The sequence below is a fragment of the Solenopsis invicta genome, chromosome 5, assembly GCF_016802725.1.
Source record: "Solenopsis invicta isolate M01_SB chromosome 5, UNIL_Sinv_3.0, whole genome shotgun sequence".
Lineage (NCBI taxonomy): Eukaryota > Metazoa > Arthropoda > Insecta > Hymenoptera > Formicidae > Solenopsis > Solenopsis invicta.
The window spans coordinates 24,706,944-24,724,843 of record NC_052668.1 but is presented as its reverse complement, the minus strand read 5'-3'; the positions used below and the strand labels follow the sequence as shown (position 1 = coordinate 24,724,843).

The following is a 17,900-nucleotide window of genomic DNA, read 5'->3' as shown; positions in this document are numbered from 1 at the left end:
CTTAAGCGGCATGGTATATTACATGGCACGAAGCCCTTACATGAATACAACGCTTGTTCTATTATGTAGAGAGAAAGAGAGACAGAGAGAGAGAGAGAGAGAGAGAGAAGGACAAACATAAATTATTCGCGTGCAGTTTGGTCAACCTCTATTAGCAAACTCTTACTAATAACTTGTACTGGACATTAATTAAATAAAATTAACTCGCGTAAATGTACCGCCGTTAATTAACACATTCTGACATACTATCCAATTAGTCCAATATAATTTTGCAAATAATTTTGAAATTACTTATCATCAGGATGATTAATTGTAGTTCACCCCGATAACAAATAAAGGTATAGAATAACGTTACGTCGAAAATGTATTTGTACTTCGAAACGCTCGATTACACATTCCGTAAAATGCAATAATTTTCTTAGAACAAATGCATCCTTGCATGGATTGTAAAGAGTCGAAGAAAATGTAATTGTCTAAAAGTTCAGAGTTTACAAAGTCTGACCAAAAATGGGAATCCTTCTTCTCCCTTAAATCAAGATAATTCAGGGAAAATATAATCCAGCTTTACTCAGCCCGCCTCCCAAACATATATTCCTCGCGCAAGTTTTCCGTGCAATTTTCGGATAAAGGAAAACACGGTGGGAAGACGTTTGTACTCCCTGAAGCGTGTCCCCGTTTCACATCGGAGATCGTTGTCGCGCGATTCTGCAAATATCTTAGGCGAACGGCGGCGGTGGCGGCGGCGGCGGCGGCGCGTTCCTCCTCGAACATACGCGGAGAATTTCAATCTCGCGCAATGTCGACGCGGAAGTCGCCAATGTTGCTCAACTTCGGGTCGCCGACGGTCGCGCGCGTGCTGGAAACAATGCTCGACGAAGCTGTTGAAAGTTTCTCCCCCCCCGGGGAAGTCCCCTCCGGGCAGATCGGCCAACCTCCTGCTTTGACAACTTCGACAGTTAACAGCCCGTGCCCGGCCCCCGTTATAGGATTGTCCCGCGATATCGGGTCGACCGCCGAGCATCGCGAGCCACCCCGAATTCGCGACAATTACCGCGGAGAACTCGCGGCGCGTCGTGTTACAGAAATATCGCGTCGCGCGCGTATGTGTGTGTATGTATGTGTGTGTGTATGTCTGTCTCTCCGTGGTATTGGAATTCCTTCCGGAATGCGTGTCTCTCCGCTTTCCGGCTCGTATAGTTGTATCGTGGAATCGCATATACACTGCTGGAAATCGCGAATGCCAACATTCTAGACGGAACACGTCCCGCATGTACAGTCCCGCATATATATATAGTCTGACGGTAACTTCGTGTATGCTGGTACAATAACGTGGAGCCGCGCGTTCGTATTAGCCATGCACGTTCGTGTGCTATTCTTAATGTCGCCATTAGTACAGTAATTCAGTCGCGATGCACAATGATCGTCTTTAAAATAGCGCAAAAATGGTCGGCAGCGTGACGACGTATGGGGAGGGTATGGGGGAGAACGCGACGGCGGTAATGGCAATGATAAAATTGACGGTCATTACGGCGCTCGTCAAAAAGTGATAAACTCTGCGAAACACGCGGTTCAACGAACAACGATTCCCGGACAATAAATTGAGCCGCAATATGGATTATCGCGAGGCGCGCAATGGCGCGTTAAATTTACGAAATATATATTTTACTCGTTGCGGCGTAACGTAAACAAATATATGCAATTGACGATAATTAAAGCCTGCCGGCCGCGCGCGCGACGCGTATTATGACGAATTGATTTTCCCATTACACAATAAGTTCAATCGTTTCGTCGTTAATCATCAATATCATTAGTACTTGATAAATGAAATAAAATACATTAATAGCACGTTTATTTGATGCTCACCCGGCCGTCGTTCCATTGTAATTACCGGCCGCCCCCTGCGCATTGCGGTCTGCGGTGTATAAAATCTAATGATGCGAATTGTAGTAAAGTTGGCATTAATAGGCTGCACTTTTCTGAAATAGGCAAAATTATTGACGTCATTTATCACATATTTCGAGGTTCATAATTCCACAGTTTCGTCGCTCGGGATAAAAGATACCGGCGCGTTGCAATTTACATCGTAATTTAAATTTCCACCATTGTCCCGTACGTTGAATGCTTTATTAATCAACGATGGCTCCGCTTTTGAATAAAAGTATTAATTAAAGGTGTGCGAGACAAGCATTTGCGAGTTTGAACCGAATCGAAGTCTCTTTGATTTGTATACAAATCGAATTCGCATCAAATTTCCCAGGACTCACATTACGTGTTAATTTAAAGATAATGAAGCGTTTTCAGTGACACTGCAGACCTTTTTAATTTGAGAATATTAGTAGAATTTTAGAAAAGGATTTTGAAAATAAAGTAAAAATTTATTATAAATATTACAGAAAATAAGTGTGATATTGTACTAATAAATAAACATATCTTGTACAAATTATAATATTATTATCGAAGTAATATTATGATGGTATTTTAGTACACTTTATTAGGAAAATATAATAAAGCAATTTTAAATTATGTTTAAATTCTAATAAAATCGTTATACAAACCTATGAAATGTCGAAATAAATTTACGAAGACGACTGTCTATTGTGTATGTGTACATAAATTTTTTGACAGTTTATACGAATTTTAGAAACGATAGAAAAGTTTTGGAAAATCAACAAACAATCGCACAGTTAAAAATCAGTATGCATTGATACAAAAACGATTGCGCGGAAGATGAAACAATCAAAATGGAACAATCAAAACAGGCGATTGATTCGAAAGTCGCAAACTATTCAAATTCGAACTATTTGCACACCTTTGGTATTAATAAATTACTGCGCAAAGGCAAGAACGAATTCAGTGCATTCGGCCTTGCCTTTGCGAATGTTATTTTACTTTTCGCGCAACAATACATGTATGAAGGTAGAGGGATTCTATCCAATTATAGTTAATTTCTAATTGATACTTTTTATTAATTTTTTATTTATACGAAGCAGCGTCAAATGATACTTAACTAATAACTAACGTTTCTACCCTTATCGCATATTACAAAACGATATTCTAGAACACGAGTTTCATGTAACAATTTTGTTTTAGAAATAGCATGCTGCAACTATTAGTTGCGTGGGTTTCCCGTTCGCAGCGTGCAGATTACACGCGGGATAAGGTCAATGAGGTTAAATATATCGAGAAAATAGGATACGTTCTGCTATCGTATTCCGCGAGCGAGCGACGAAAACGTAATATCGCGGAAGAAATTTTGAAAAGAAGAAATTTCGAAGAGAATAGAGAGGAAGCGGAGATAACGTAGCGCAATAGCTGCAAATGTTACCCCATAAAGGATTCAGTTATCGGACGACATCTGTTAGAATTAAAGCTCTATTACGGGGGTACCGGTTGTTAGCGTTGTCCGTGCTCACGTCCGTTGCTTTGTGCCTGCATCGTGAGACGCACCGTGATATGCGCAAGTGCAACGGGATTTGAGACAACGGCGTTATACACTGGTTGCAAAGCTGCACAATGCGGCCACGTCCACGGAAAATCGGATTTCACCCTCAGACTGCATGCACACGCAACCAACGACGAAATAAATAACTCTGGCGTGTCGCTTGTTCATCATCGGTACTTGTCTATCCCCCCCCTCCCTCCCCTCCCCTCGATACTACGAATTTTATTGTCGACTTTCACTTTTAGGTTTCTCAAAAATATTTTCATGATGAAACTCGTTGTTACTTGTCGCGTGAATTAACATTAGAAATAATTGTTAGTGGAATAGTTTTGAACGATAATTAAGAGAGAGAGCATAGTTTTTTGAACATAAATGAATAAAAGATCCTTTTTTTTTTTAAGTAAATGGGTTTGAGAAATTAACTAATTTTTTTTTAATTGAAAAAATATAATTCAGTTACAACTTATTTCACGCTTTTATAACAGAAACTCTGCAATTATGTATGGTTTCATTAAAATCTCAAGAGTTTTTTTTACTTAAAATTGACTTGAAACTTGTAAAATTATTTCATATTAAACTACTTTTTTTCTTTACATCAAACGCATACATATATCAATGCAATTTGTAGTATTTATATTATACGACGTTAAGAAAATTATTATATTGGAGGTAGCAAAGAGAAAATCATCAAACTAAATTGTAAAGCTTAGTAAATTGTAAAATACATCTTTGATAATTATATCTAAATTTCTATTACTATAATCATTTTATGAACATGTCAATATCAAATTATTTCTCAATTATTCATAGATTAATGTATCAAGCTATACAAATTATTGATAAATTAATATATTATTCTCGATCCACAAGCGCATTCACAAACACCGTTCGAGCGCATTCTGTTAATTATCGTAACGTGGATCAATTAGAGGATACAATACAATCAGTCGCGAAAACACAAGATAGAGTATTCTTCCTCCATGGAAAATGTTTTCCCTCCCATGGCTGCGCGCTCCATTTTCCCCGCGCCATTATTCTTGTTTTCATACGCGCTATCATCGTTAATCTACGGCAAAATGGCAAAACCGTCGGATAAAAATACGAGCGTAAATCCCAAAGTAATCTTAATCCTCTCATTAAATTTCACGGATCATCAGCAATATGCGGAGCGTGAATAGAAGCCGACGCGAATAAACGCGTAACTTCACCGAGCTAGGAAAACGTCGCGTCGCCGCCACAGGGTTTTCCTTTTATTTTGTGTATGACGTTCTCAAGAGGACCTGCGCGAGCTGCCGGACGTGACCAGGCAGCGTGCTTCAGCTTGAACCGAAGAATTACGAGCTCGTTTCCGGGCAGCGACATAAGCCCGTAAATTTACGTTACCTGCCGCGCCGGCTGGACCCTGTACGCAATTTCCAGCGGGGTCCGTCTCCTCCTTCGGCGTGTGCCACCAATGATTTTTGCCCTTATCCACACGCGCGCGTGGCGACGGACGTGCGCTTTACTTCCGCCACAGTATAAACTACGGTATCAATAAGCGGTCCATGAAATCGTCGAATTTATCGACGCGCCGATAATCTCTACCTCTCGTATATTTTTTTCGGCCGGCTCTCTCTCTCTTTTTTTTTCGCGCACCCGGGCTCGCGGTTTACCCCGTCGACGCGGATCGCGGTTGAGCCGGGAACGTACGGCCCGATTACAAATTCGAATTCGTCGCCGCTCGCGCGATCGATATCGCGATAAACGAAAATGTGTCTCCGCTTCCGAGATACATCGTTGCGACAGCTCGATACCGCAACCGTGATTCAAGGGCCGCCGCGCGCTTTCGAACGCGCGCGTTGAAATATTTACGACGTTCCAGCCAGTTCGTTTGTTATTGCATGCTTATGTTATCGAGTGATATACGATCGCGCCGCCGACTGTCTCTTCTCGATATTATAAATGCGGCATTTTTCCCCATGTTATAAAATTCCAGGATTTTCTTGCGGCACGACATAAAGACGCGCTTTTCGAAGGGGATGAAATATTTTGAAAGACTGTATCAGTGTTACGAGTTCAAGAGTGAAGGATACAATGTTATTATGAAGCTACAGCGCTGCGTTAGAAATATCTTTGAAAATTTTTCGTCACTTTTTTCGGCTTGATGACACGGTGCTGTATAGAAATGAATTTTTGCCGCGCTTTAAATCGCTAGAACAGCACACGAACGTGTTGAAATTTCATTTTCCTTTTGCGCAAAGTGCATGCGTTTAAATAACCGGAAATAAAAAGAAAAGGAAAAGAGGTGGGAAGAAAGGGAGCGAAGTATTTTCGGGGACTTTCAAGTTACATCCCGTTTTAAATTTTTCAGTGACCGCGTTACTACTTTCGTTGAATAGGAAATATCGTAGAAAAAATTCCTGACGCGCGGTCGGTTTGCCAAGATTTTTATCGAAATCGCGATATTGGATGGACTGTGGACGGGAGATATACGGGCGACCGGATATCCGCAGGCAGGAGAGAGATCCCCGGAACGATCCTGGATCTACCGCGACAGAAATCCGAGATATGAAAAGTCCACGATGCGGTTTCGCCATTGAGAAAACGCGCCGGTGGATGAAAGTATCTTACGGCGTGGCAGCAAAGCCGCACCAAAGCCGCCAAGTTAAACGAAAGTCCGTAAAGACTGATTCAGCTGCGACGTTGAAAACGCAATACCCACCGCCTGCCACCTCATAGGTTTGCCAAGGAAAAACATTTTTCGCGACAACTCCGCACACATCGGTTGTTGACATTATCCATGATCGATATACCCTCGCGTCTCGCAGACGATATTCAAAACTTGCACGAAATTATAGCTTTCATGTTTGACGTGTTATCGAGTAAGTGGAACGATTCCGAGATAGCATTTCGTTTTAAGTGGCACGCGCGCAGTGAACACGCGTAACATTATATCTGTGTGCTTACTTTTCTTAGGGGAAAGTTGCTAAATGCGTACCAGTCTTCTGAAGCATATCTATTCAATACAGTTTTACATTTTTATTTTGTATAAACAACTTTTAGTGACAAAAATAAAAAGTAGGGTCGTTGCACCAGTCGCCAATGATTGTTTAGAAAAACTATTAAAATAATAAGACTTCAAAATAATAAACTGCAAAATTAATTGATATTGTTGAAATCTAATTTTCATGGAGATTTTATTAAAATGTAATATTTTATTTTGAAAATATAATTGTATTAAGTGATTTTGTGCTTGTTTATTGACTGGTACAGTAATCCTAAATGAGAAATAAGTATCTAATATATATATAGACAAAAATTGAATATAAAAATTAAATCAATATTTTATAAACTTTATCAGATTTTTCAATTCATGTCACCACAAATTTTACCATATATAAAAAATATTAATGTAAAATATTGTTAAATGATAATAGTAAAATTAGTAATTATTATGAATAAAAATACGTCTATTACAAAAATAAATTCAAGTTTTATTTTTCATTACAGTTACTTATCAATTATTAAATATATGATTGCTTTTTTGATTAATTATTAATAAAATATTAGTTAATTGTTACTTATATTTTTAATAACTTTAATTGATAAATTCAATATTTTCAAAGACGATTGAAAAGACCACAAAGACCTACTCTTTAGGCGATCTCGGTTTTCTAAATATAAATGATATCAGGGATACAGAAAAATTTTTAACAAATTTGATTTTACTGAAAGATTTAACATGTAATAAAAGATGTTTGAGACATCAAGTTGCAATTTCAAACTTTAATTTGCATCCAAAACAGCATCAAATGCAAAATATAATAAAAAATAACTCAAGTGGTACGCAACTCTCTCTTAAATTACTTACTAAAACTATAAATAAAATTGTATATTTTTTAAAATGTTTAACAGAAAACTTTGCGAAAACGTAAACTATTACACTTATAACTTTCGTAAATAAATAATAAGTAAGTAAATGCAAGAAGATACATAGAGATAGGAATAAGATATTAAAAAATTAATTATTCAATTTTCATAAATTATTGAAATATAAATATATAATATTACATTATTATTAATAATTGTTATCCATTAATCAATCATATATTTTAATAGTTTCTCTTCTACTGATTCGAATTAATACTAATTATTTCACTTGAAACGCTTCTGGGTTTGTGGGATGATTTTCTGCACTGATACAGTAAGTAGGAGTGACGCGATGACGGTGAGCAAGAAATTTAGGGATATTTACACGTGTCGAAGAAATCGAGCAAATTGTCTCGTCGTTACGACGAGTCAACGAAGCTGTCTTCCGGTTACCGCCACCGCCGGTCGCACATGGCCAGCATCCCGCATGAGTATCGCACCTGTGCTGTTGCTAAACGCGTACGTACGAAACGCAGACGATGCATGCAGCGACTACGGAATCCCTGCATTGCAATTTATGCTGATTTATATGCGCGACGGCTTGCAGAGTAGAAACCTAGAACGGCACTCGCAGCCCGTTGTCTCTCTCTATCTTCCCTCTGTAGGTACATATATACGTATATATATCGCGTGCGTATATATAGATTTATTTATACTTTGTTTTCTAATTCTATACATCGTTTGTCTGTGCGTTGCGCTGTTATCGTCGCGCATTGCAAGTTAGTTAGGACCTAGTGAAACTAACTCCGACCATTAACGAGGTTGCTCGCGTACTTCGTATTTTTACCGCATCTCCTCCCGTGTAAAGCTTCAAATAACGCCGGTATTTTTATCGGATCTATTTGCCTCCCCTTTTATACGTCGGAATACGCATTCTGTGAAAAACAATCTCGACTGTGCCTCGCAAAATACCTAGCATGTGAAACATTTTTAAAGTAATACCGGCAAGCGTTGTATTTTATTATTCTCATTTCGCGGACGAGCGTTATTTTTTCGTTGTTTTTTTTTTCCTTATCGGTAAATATCGTATTTTGCGTAGTCGAGTCTTGGGCTAAAAGATCGGGGGCAAAAATTCGCGGTGATAATCTTTAATAATGATAAAGCCGTCACGCACCATTTGCGGGTCGCAGTGATAAATAATGAAGACGGGTTGGCCTGTACGACCCTCTTCGTGTCCTACTACAGATATGTATCTGTTTACATGATCCCTTCTTCGTTCCCGCGCGTGCTTATTCAAACGTGTCTACATCCACACCGGCGACTCCCCGACTGCCATTTCTACGCCATCCACCTAGTTGGCACGATCCCCCGGCTTCCCATGAAACGCCCGGACCAGTTCTCTCCTGGTACATACAACAAAGGACGACGTTCCTCACTGAATGCTAATTGACACCCAACCACAACGACCCATGCTAAATTCTGTCCCAAAATTTCGTCTGCCTCGTGCAGCTAAGCATTATTATTAGTTCGATGTTGCTTGAATTAGTCACCGTGCAAACTTGTCGAATATTAATATATAAGTTATTTCCCAACGTGGCTCTTTAATGAAAAAGTTAGTTGCGATTCAAATAGAATTATAATTTGGCTTATCATTGCAGTTGTAATTACAAATTATTTCCTTTCTCTTAATATGTAATACTGAGCGTATATTTATACATAAAATTTAAATAATGTGTCCAATTATGTACATGATTGTTACAGAGTCATACATAATGTATATGATTATTATGATAGTATTAATGTTAAATCAAATTAGTTTGACTATTTAGCTATTTTACAATTTTACTATTTAAACTGTAATATGTACATTTAAATTACAATTCAAATATTGACGCAATAATATTGTTGAGAAGTCGCAGAGAATCAAAAATGATTTTTCCGAGCATTTGAGAAGAATTAATATTTTGCCCGGTACCTTGATATTAAATTATTTCACAAAGTTGCAGAGCGTTTCTTTCTTCTTTCACTTTTCAAAACGATACTTTAACAAAATATTGGACCAGCTAGAAAAGAGGAGCATTCATTATTTCTCCATTATTTCTGTTACTTAAAAAGTATAATTGAAACACGCTCGTTAAAATTGAACGTTAAAAATAAATATCTCCAAAAATATAAATATTACTATAAAATTAATTTTATATATTTTTTTTGTGTGTTATACAATAGAAAACATTTTGTATTTTATATTTAAACCGATCTTTGTTAAAATTTTTATGTTGAAATGTTAATATATTTAAGTGTTAATTTAACATAACGTAATTATGTTATTTAAATATTTTGTGTTAAATTGATATTTAACGTTTCTTAGGGTTAAAATAACAATTTATGAACGAATAAACAAATAATATAAAAATAATGTAATTTTAAAATATTAAGTCTAAGGTAAACGAATAAAATGAACGTTTTAACATATTATAAATGTTAATTTTACTAAAGAAATGTGTTTCCACACTTTATTTCTGAATTATGTTAAGAAAGAATTAATTTTTTACGTAATATTTATATTACTTTTTAACATATTTATCTTGTGTTAAATTAACACAAATTTTCTAACTGTATAAAATTACAATAATAGCTTTTAACAATAATGGAAAAAGTGATTAATCAAATCAGATAATTAAATGTATCTAAATAATGCACACATAGATAAATTTATATAATAGTTAAAATAATAATTATAATTATTAATTTATACTGTTTTAAAGTATAAAACTAAAATATCTCATTGTACATCTTGAAGATAAAATTTAAATATACTGATCTAAATATTATAGTAATTGAAGAATTATAAGCAATAAAAGATTAACAAAATCACAGTCTATTGAAATTCGAATTATCTGGAATTATTATTCCACATTCATTATATCAATACTTTAAATGTCAAAACTTAAGGGACGGTAATGGATAGATTGATCTCGTTTGTAATATAAATTTATTTGCCTCTTTCCGATGTACAATTTTAATGCATAACAAGATAGCCAGAACTGTCAGCCAACAATCTAGAATAATTAATATTTTATTATTAATAATTAAATTGCGCGTCACACGCATTCGCTATAATTAATGTCAGTCAATCCCGAATGAATAAAAGACCATTTTATAGTCTTCGTATAATGGAGAGAGAGAAAGAGAGAGCGGGGGAAAGAGAGAAACTGCATTTTATTTATTTTATATCAATTTAACTGATCAACATGAAACAGAACCAGACGCGCGACTTATTTCCCCTTGGAATTTGTACAGCGAAAGTTGGCTTAAAAATTCCAATAGCCATTGCAGCTGCCGCATAGTCTCGTAGCTTTACTCAAGTTTTGTGACGAATTCGCCTCTCTCTTTTTAATCCCCCCTCTTCTCTGTCTCTTTTCCTCTTGTCTCTTGGGTCGTTACCATCCATCGAACTTGATATTCGCTTTCTGAATTGATATTCTTTCTGAATCCTTAAACTTCCCGCAGCTTTCTCTCTTCGATGGCATCTTGACAATAACGATAATAAGATAGGACTGCTTGCCCAAATGCTCGCCTTTCTCTTCTCGTTGCGCGCGAGAGTTTACAGACTTTTTACGGATGAATTTCGACAAAATCTCCGACGAAATAAAAAGTAATGTGATTCCAACGAAAGTGATACGGTATGATAATTTAATTTCCGATGAGTTTTACCCCATCCTACCGCTGCCCGAAGAATGCGATGAGGGAGAGTAAGATTGTTAATCGGCGACTTTCCCCTTTCACATCCCCTTTTCTTACGTCGACGCCGGTATAATATAAATAAAAATGTAATAAAAATAGATGTACTTGCGACGAGAAGGAGGCGGCAGACGACGTAAGATAAAGACGTGCCTTTTTTGCCTCATAATATAAACCGCGCCGTAAAAGTGCAATATATATGATATAAGAAGTTGATTGCCTCTCGAGAAGCGAACGACGCTACTTAGGATTGACACTTCGCCGTCCGATAATTCAGCTTATCGCGAACAAATTATTATTTAATTGTTAGGGACTCTTACGGCTTTCTCGAGTTTTTAAGCGCCCACGTAATTAGATTTTTCCGTTCAAATTTTTCCCAAGGAAAAAGTCGACCCCCAAGTTCATCGTGGAATTATGAAGGATGAGCCAATATGTCTGAAACATTCTTTATAAACGTCATCTCCATCTGATTAATTAATTCCTTCGCGTACAATAATGCTCGGGCAGCAGAACGTTGGAAGGAAAAAAAAAACATCCCGGGAAGGGATGGAAGAAAGAAACCATAATTAGATCGCGTTCTTCTCGCGCGATTCTTCCTTCTTTTTCCAGTTTTCTTTATTATTACGTTACACAATGATATTTTTCTCTTACGACAAAAGCTTTAATATCTCATCCTCTTATTACCGTAAGTACACACGACAACAGTTCAATATGCATGCCTGATCTTTCGTATAAATATCACACTTAATTTTCTCTCAAACTTCAGCATTCTATTGTCCAAGTTGAGGTAGTTTATTTATTTTTTATTTTTTATTTTGTGGCTCAACTAATTTTAAGATCTCTTGTGTCCTTAATTACGGCCGCAGCTTCAATCTTAAGCAGTTATTCGCGATTGATCTGGGATTGATACAGTTACGAAAGCACATTTTCTCCAATTTTAATCTTTTTTTTTCTTGGATTTGTAATTAAACGTATTAAACGTAATTAAACGTATTAAACGTAATTAATATTATTTATTTTGCATAATTAGTTTTTTTTACCAATGCAAATCTAAACTAGCAATCTAATGTCAATTTTTAATTTCTTAAATAAATATTCCGAGAGAATCATTAAAATCGTTTTAAACAGATGTGCAAATTTTTTGAGAATTTTTCCGAAACAAACGTTGGTCCTTGCTTCCGACGCGTGCGATTGGTTTAATGCCCCTCGATTGCATCACGATTAGTGACGATCGCTCTTCTCTTTTGCATCTGGCCGCGACGTGTTTGCGCAATATTATCTCTCGGCTAATGGATCGCGACGACGGACGTATGAAAGACGCGGCAGCTCCCTTAAGCCGACGGGGCAAATTCTGAAAAATCGTCCCGGACCTTTTTTACGCACCCCTTTCGCCCTTCGAGCGTACATCATCGCCAAAGCCGATGGTGCCTTTGCGCCCCGGCGGGTTCTGTTATTAAGACCTAAGGAGAGCAGGCACTCCGAGGTATCGGAAGAATGTAATCGCGAATTGACTCCGCGGTGCGACGTGTAATTTATGACAGCCGCCCGTCCGGAAGGCCGATCGCCATTCTATCGCACGGGAACGCTGATTGTTTCGCGATTATCGATTCTCGTTTCGCGCGTGGAGAGGGAGGAGAAGCCGTTTCGCGCACAGAGGAACCCGGATACTTACATCGCCGGAGGTGTCTTTTCTCGTAAATAAATATGATTTCCCATTTCATTTTATTTATTCCCCGCCGTACGTAGTCGCACACACGACTGTTATTGCGGTAATAAATTCACTCGTACACCGAGCGCCGCTTTACATAATTCCTCTCGATCGAATTCAGCACATGCTCGCGAACGCGTATATTTTCCGGCGAAAGAGAGTATTTTCTCCCCCTCTCCCCCCTCCGCAAAACGAATATCGCGCACGCATCCCTCGTCGCCCCCGTCACTACCGCTTTTCATCTTCGTTATATGTGTCCGTCACGTGACGGCGAGTCCGTTAAACTAACGTGTTGTTATTGAGGCACCACTGGTGAGAAAAGAGGGCGACGATAATTTATGACGTCCCTCCTGCAAATTTTATATATTCGATCCCCCTCCTTCCCATGAGTGAATTTGTTATGTTTCACGGATATCCGAGCGAAAGAAGGGTATTCTCCCCTTTTAGGTGCAAGAGGGGAATAAAGATGAACGTCTGAATTTTTCGGGCAAACGGAGGAGAAATGAAGAAACGCGTGGATGGGATGCGAGCGGATAGCGTATATTATTCTCGGAGAAGTACTTATACATTTTTCATGCAGCGTCGTTTAGAGCGCCGCGACGATGGTATCGAAATTACGACGTCGTCAACAGAGGAATGCTCTTGTGTCACGCCCTTAAACACCTGTCACCATTTGCACGCCTTGTTACACGAGTTACGTCCCGCAAATCGATCAATTTGTCGCCGCGTCCTCTATCTAATCTAGCGGGACACAAAAGGGATGTATCGATAGCATTAATTAATTGAGTCTGTTCGGTTCGGTGTACTCGACCGATGGGGGTAGGATAATGGATGTGGATGGATTCTTGGAGCTTTCTTGGAGCACTAAAGAGCTCTACCTATTTCCTTTTCATTTGATTATATCCTTTTCCTTGTAAACAGAAGGATAGCTAAAGAATTGTGTTAAGGAAAAAGTGTGTTTCAGCTGTATCGAGGAAAAATAAAATATATCATTTCTTATAGTTTCGAGACGAGCATTTAAAATTACGCCACGTATATGCAAAACAAATATTTTGCTTATTGTCGAGAAACATTACGCACATATAGCGTATATCATTTTGTTTAAGTATTGCTCCAAATCTACCGCTTTTATATATAAATAACACTAAAAAATAAGCAAAAATGTTTTCCCAATACTCGTTATACGCTACTGAGTTTACTTAAATGCTTTTTTATTATGTCATAATGTTATTAATAATATTTAATATATTTCCAGACATTTCCCAGAAATCTTTTAAACTTGTATGTAAAGATTTTTTTAAATGTAGTATTTAATTTGCAATTTGGCAAAAATTTGCTGACTTTGTATGAAAATCGACAATATTTATTTTATCATCGTACTCGCCGTTCATATTTTTTTATGGTAATTTTAATTTGATTATTCATTTATCGTCATATTATAGTTTTTTTTTAAATTAAGGTAATATAATTAAATTATAGATAAATTGTCATATAAAATTATAGATATATAAACAAGTACTTACAATAATTATATTTTTGAAATATCATGGATTTTTACTTAAACACAAGTCAGAGTATTGGCCAGAAATAATCCTTCATTGTGCGCTGTGCAAACGCACTAAAACTTTCCATTACGCTATTATATATAGCATTTTTATAAAATATTCCGTGTTTCAACATTAAAAATGTAGAACACATCGATACGTATAGCAGCGTAATCCGTCTCTCGTGAATTACTACGTGATGCATTTTCCGATATAAACTCAATTTCTTATGCGCTCCCGTCATGTAACGTAATTTTAACTAGCATCATCGGATTGCTCGTTTCAAGAAAAAAAAAGGGAAAACACCGTAAGGAATGAGGTTTATTTTACTTTCTCCAAACGCAGCAAAAACAGGCCCCGCCGTCGTAACTCCTTTCTTTTCCAGCACTCGTCACGAGATACGATGGCCCTCGTAAAGATCGTAGAAACTCCGCGCACAGCGTACGTGAGCTCTCCGCCGAGCGAAGAAATATTATCACCTGAGAAAACGCTATACGGAGGAAAGTCGACGCGTACGAATAACGGAGGGACGGGAGGGAACGGTAAAGTCTATTACGTTGCCTGCCATTACGGATAATGCCGCGTGACGCGTTTCGCCATCTAGGAGGATGGATCGTTACGTGAGTGCGCCAGGTACAATGCTTAATGAAGTAACGTAGCCGCCAGGAGAAGTAACGTGCGTATCCCCGATAAAAGGTCTTTGAAGGGGGACTTAAGTAAGTCTATCAGCCGCAGAAATATTTTATGTAAAACTATCGGAGGGGATATGACAAGCGCGAATGAAATGCAGAGGGAGAAAAAAAGGAAGAGAAAGGGAGGGCTGATACGCGTCGTATTCGCTTCATCAGCCTTCATTGATTACAGCTGTTTGTTCGCGCATGAAGCTAATAAGATGTTTATCAAAATATGCAAATGCGAATTTTACATTCATAAGAAAAATCGTGGTAATACTATCGTAATTTACTCGTGTCAACGTGTAAAGAGACGAATGCGGAGCGACAAGTTGATGGAGTCGTATTCGAACCGCGCGTGTCTCGCCGGCTGAAAGTTAAATCCGAGAATTCTGACATCGATAAAACTCCGAATTTTGATTTACGATCAAATTCCCATCGGAAATAAGCCGCTTGTGATCCGCGAGATTGCTGATCTCGAGCTGCGAACGATGCTGCCTGTCGTCGCTCTCGCTGCAGAGAGTCCTCGCAGTGATAAACCGTGGAATCTACAGAATCCCTCTTCCATCCTGACGCTTGTGTTCTTCAACATCTCGTGGCCTTTCGGCGGTGGCGATTGCGGCCACTCGAGTTTCGCTCTGCGGTCTTCGCTCTCCTCCGCTTTCCACGCGCTCGACCATCCCTCGAGTTGGTTCTCGCACCCTCAAGACGCTCGATGCACCGCGACGATCGAGTCGCGCGCGAATGAAGAAAGAGCGAAGGAATCTGACCCCTTGATCATTCCTCTACTGCTCTACAGAGGTCTGCTGGAGAGTATGCAAGTGAGCGTAGAGACCACCGGCTTCCATCAAATCGTCGTGGGTGCCCATCTCGGCGACGCTGCCCCGATCGACCACGCAGATCACGTCGGCGTTCCTTATAGTGGCCAGACGGTGGGCTATGGTGATACACGTTCTGCCCTGCATAGCCTTGTCTAGGGCCGCCTGCACGACCTGCACGCAGAAAATATCGGTTAATGCGCTAGACCATTCCCCGTGGACGCGTTGGGAGTGCATAACGACAGCGAAAACGTAAATGTTAACGATCGTTGGGTTGACCTTTGGTTTATATATTTTAAGCATTGACAAAAATTTAGCAGTACGTGCATTAAAAGTCTGCGAATAGTTTGAATTCGGATAGTTGACTGTCTCAGTTGTATTTCTCACGAGATTTTGTATTAACAACTGACGTTTGTCAGTTCTTGTGCTTGACTGCTTGTTGTTTTCCAAAAATTTTCTACCGTTTCTAAATCTTATAAACTACTAAAAAATTTCTATATGTATAGATAGACGATCGTCTTTATATTTTCATGTTTCAACATTTTGTAAGTTTGGCATTCTATAGAATTTAGAACAAAATTTGAAAACAATTGCTCCATTATATTTTCTTAACGAAGTGCACTAGAGTATTTATTATACTATCATTTGGATAGTAACAATATAATTTAAATGATATGTATTTAATACTTCTTTATCAGTATAATATCCTCACACTTATTTTCTACATAGTTTTTATTATTTCTTAGCGTATTATTCTTTTGTAATTATTTTCTAAAATTCTTGTGACTAATTTTTTCATTTATTAAAAGAGAGAAGATTTGCAACGCGTCACTAAAAATACAATATTTTATTATTTAAATTAGCATGTAATGTATATCCGGAAAAACTTGATTTCGAATAGAATTAAAAAGATTTGATTTGATTCGACAAATGCTTCACTCGCACATCTTTAATGTGCGTACGTACAGAAAAATACTGGCAAGAAAAGCAATTACTTATTTTACTTTTTCTTCTAATAAGCAACGGTTATCTTTAACAAAAAATATTTTCTTGAATTATCTTAAAATATATTCTCCCATTACACATTTTAAAAAAACTCATTATTATTTACTATAGAAAGGATTTATACTTTTTCAAAAAATATTATAAAATTGTATCGAAGAAAAAATCAGTCATAATAAACAAATTGAATTTTTGTTTTATTTAATATTCTTGATTAATGTATTAATTAAATTGCTAGGATTTAAAATATATTTTGAGTAAATTTAATGCTTTAGGATGAACTTATGAAATATTTGAAATAAATAATATATATTTAATTGAAGTATGCATTCTGTACATACATACATTTGAAACTTTTACCAAGAAAATATTTTTTATAAAATCAACCGTTTAAAAGAAGAAAGTTAAAAATCGAGTAATCGCTTTTTTTAGCACGAAAATAATATTTTTCTGCATGCAGATTAAAGCATGCAGATTAAGGCATTGCTTGGAATTTAATAAAGAATTGTTTGAGTGATTGATATGAAAAATCTATTTCCGTGTACATTTTTAAGCGAATTAGTATCAGAGAGGTATAGAGAATTAATCTCTCGCGTTGTAATGTGTATCTCTTTTTTTATCATCGTTATACGATTTTTAAAAAAAGTCACGATCACAAACAAAGAATTATCTTCCCTTACGGAATTTATGTCTGTAACGCGGTAAACAAAATTATTCACTGCTTACGTAATTCATTTCTAAAATAGTATGATATAAATTTTAACGTTCGGGTATCGCGCGTTGCATATGTATGACATCGATCCATTACGCAAAGCGGGGCGTGCCGCGTGGTAGTGCGAAAGTGTTAAAAACAAATTAACATTAATAATACAACGGCGCGCGTGTGTTCCTTGCGCGTTCCTGGTACATAAATTATTCAGTACATCTTTCCAAAACTAATTCCCGTAAACGCGGAGCAATTAGCGTGCGAGCGGTCGTGTTAACGCGGAACACAGTTTAAATCAGGCGAGCGATTCGGGCGCGACGCGATTTAGTGAGGCTAATCGAACGTAAGCACTTTTCCGCTTTCGTTTTACGGGTCCCCCCGACAAAAAACGAGGGGATGGGAATACCGCCGCCGTCGCG

The 17,900-nt window shown here is 37.6% G+C and overlaps 1 protein-coding gene across 7 annotated transcripts in view; it reads right to left on the bottom strand.

Moving 5' to 3' along the window:
- Positions 1 to 10,266: 10,266 nt before the first annotated feature.
- The window catches only part of LOC105195263 (multidrug resistance protein homolog 49), a 71,351-nt gene continuing 63,717 nt past the window's right edge, over positions 10,267 to 17,900 (bottom strand). For all 7 annotated transcript variants that reach the window (XM_039449842.1, XM_026130918.2, XM_011160627.3 and 4 more), the window contains one exon: positions 10,267 to 15,947. In XM_039449842.1, coding sequence (XP_039305776.1) covers positions 15,741 to 15,947 — 207 coding nt within the window. In that variant the 3' untranslated portion in view covers positions 10,267 to 15,740. The remainder of the gene's footprint in view (positions 15,948 to 17,900) is intronic.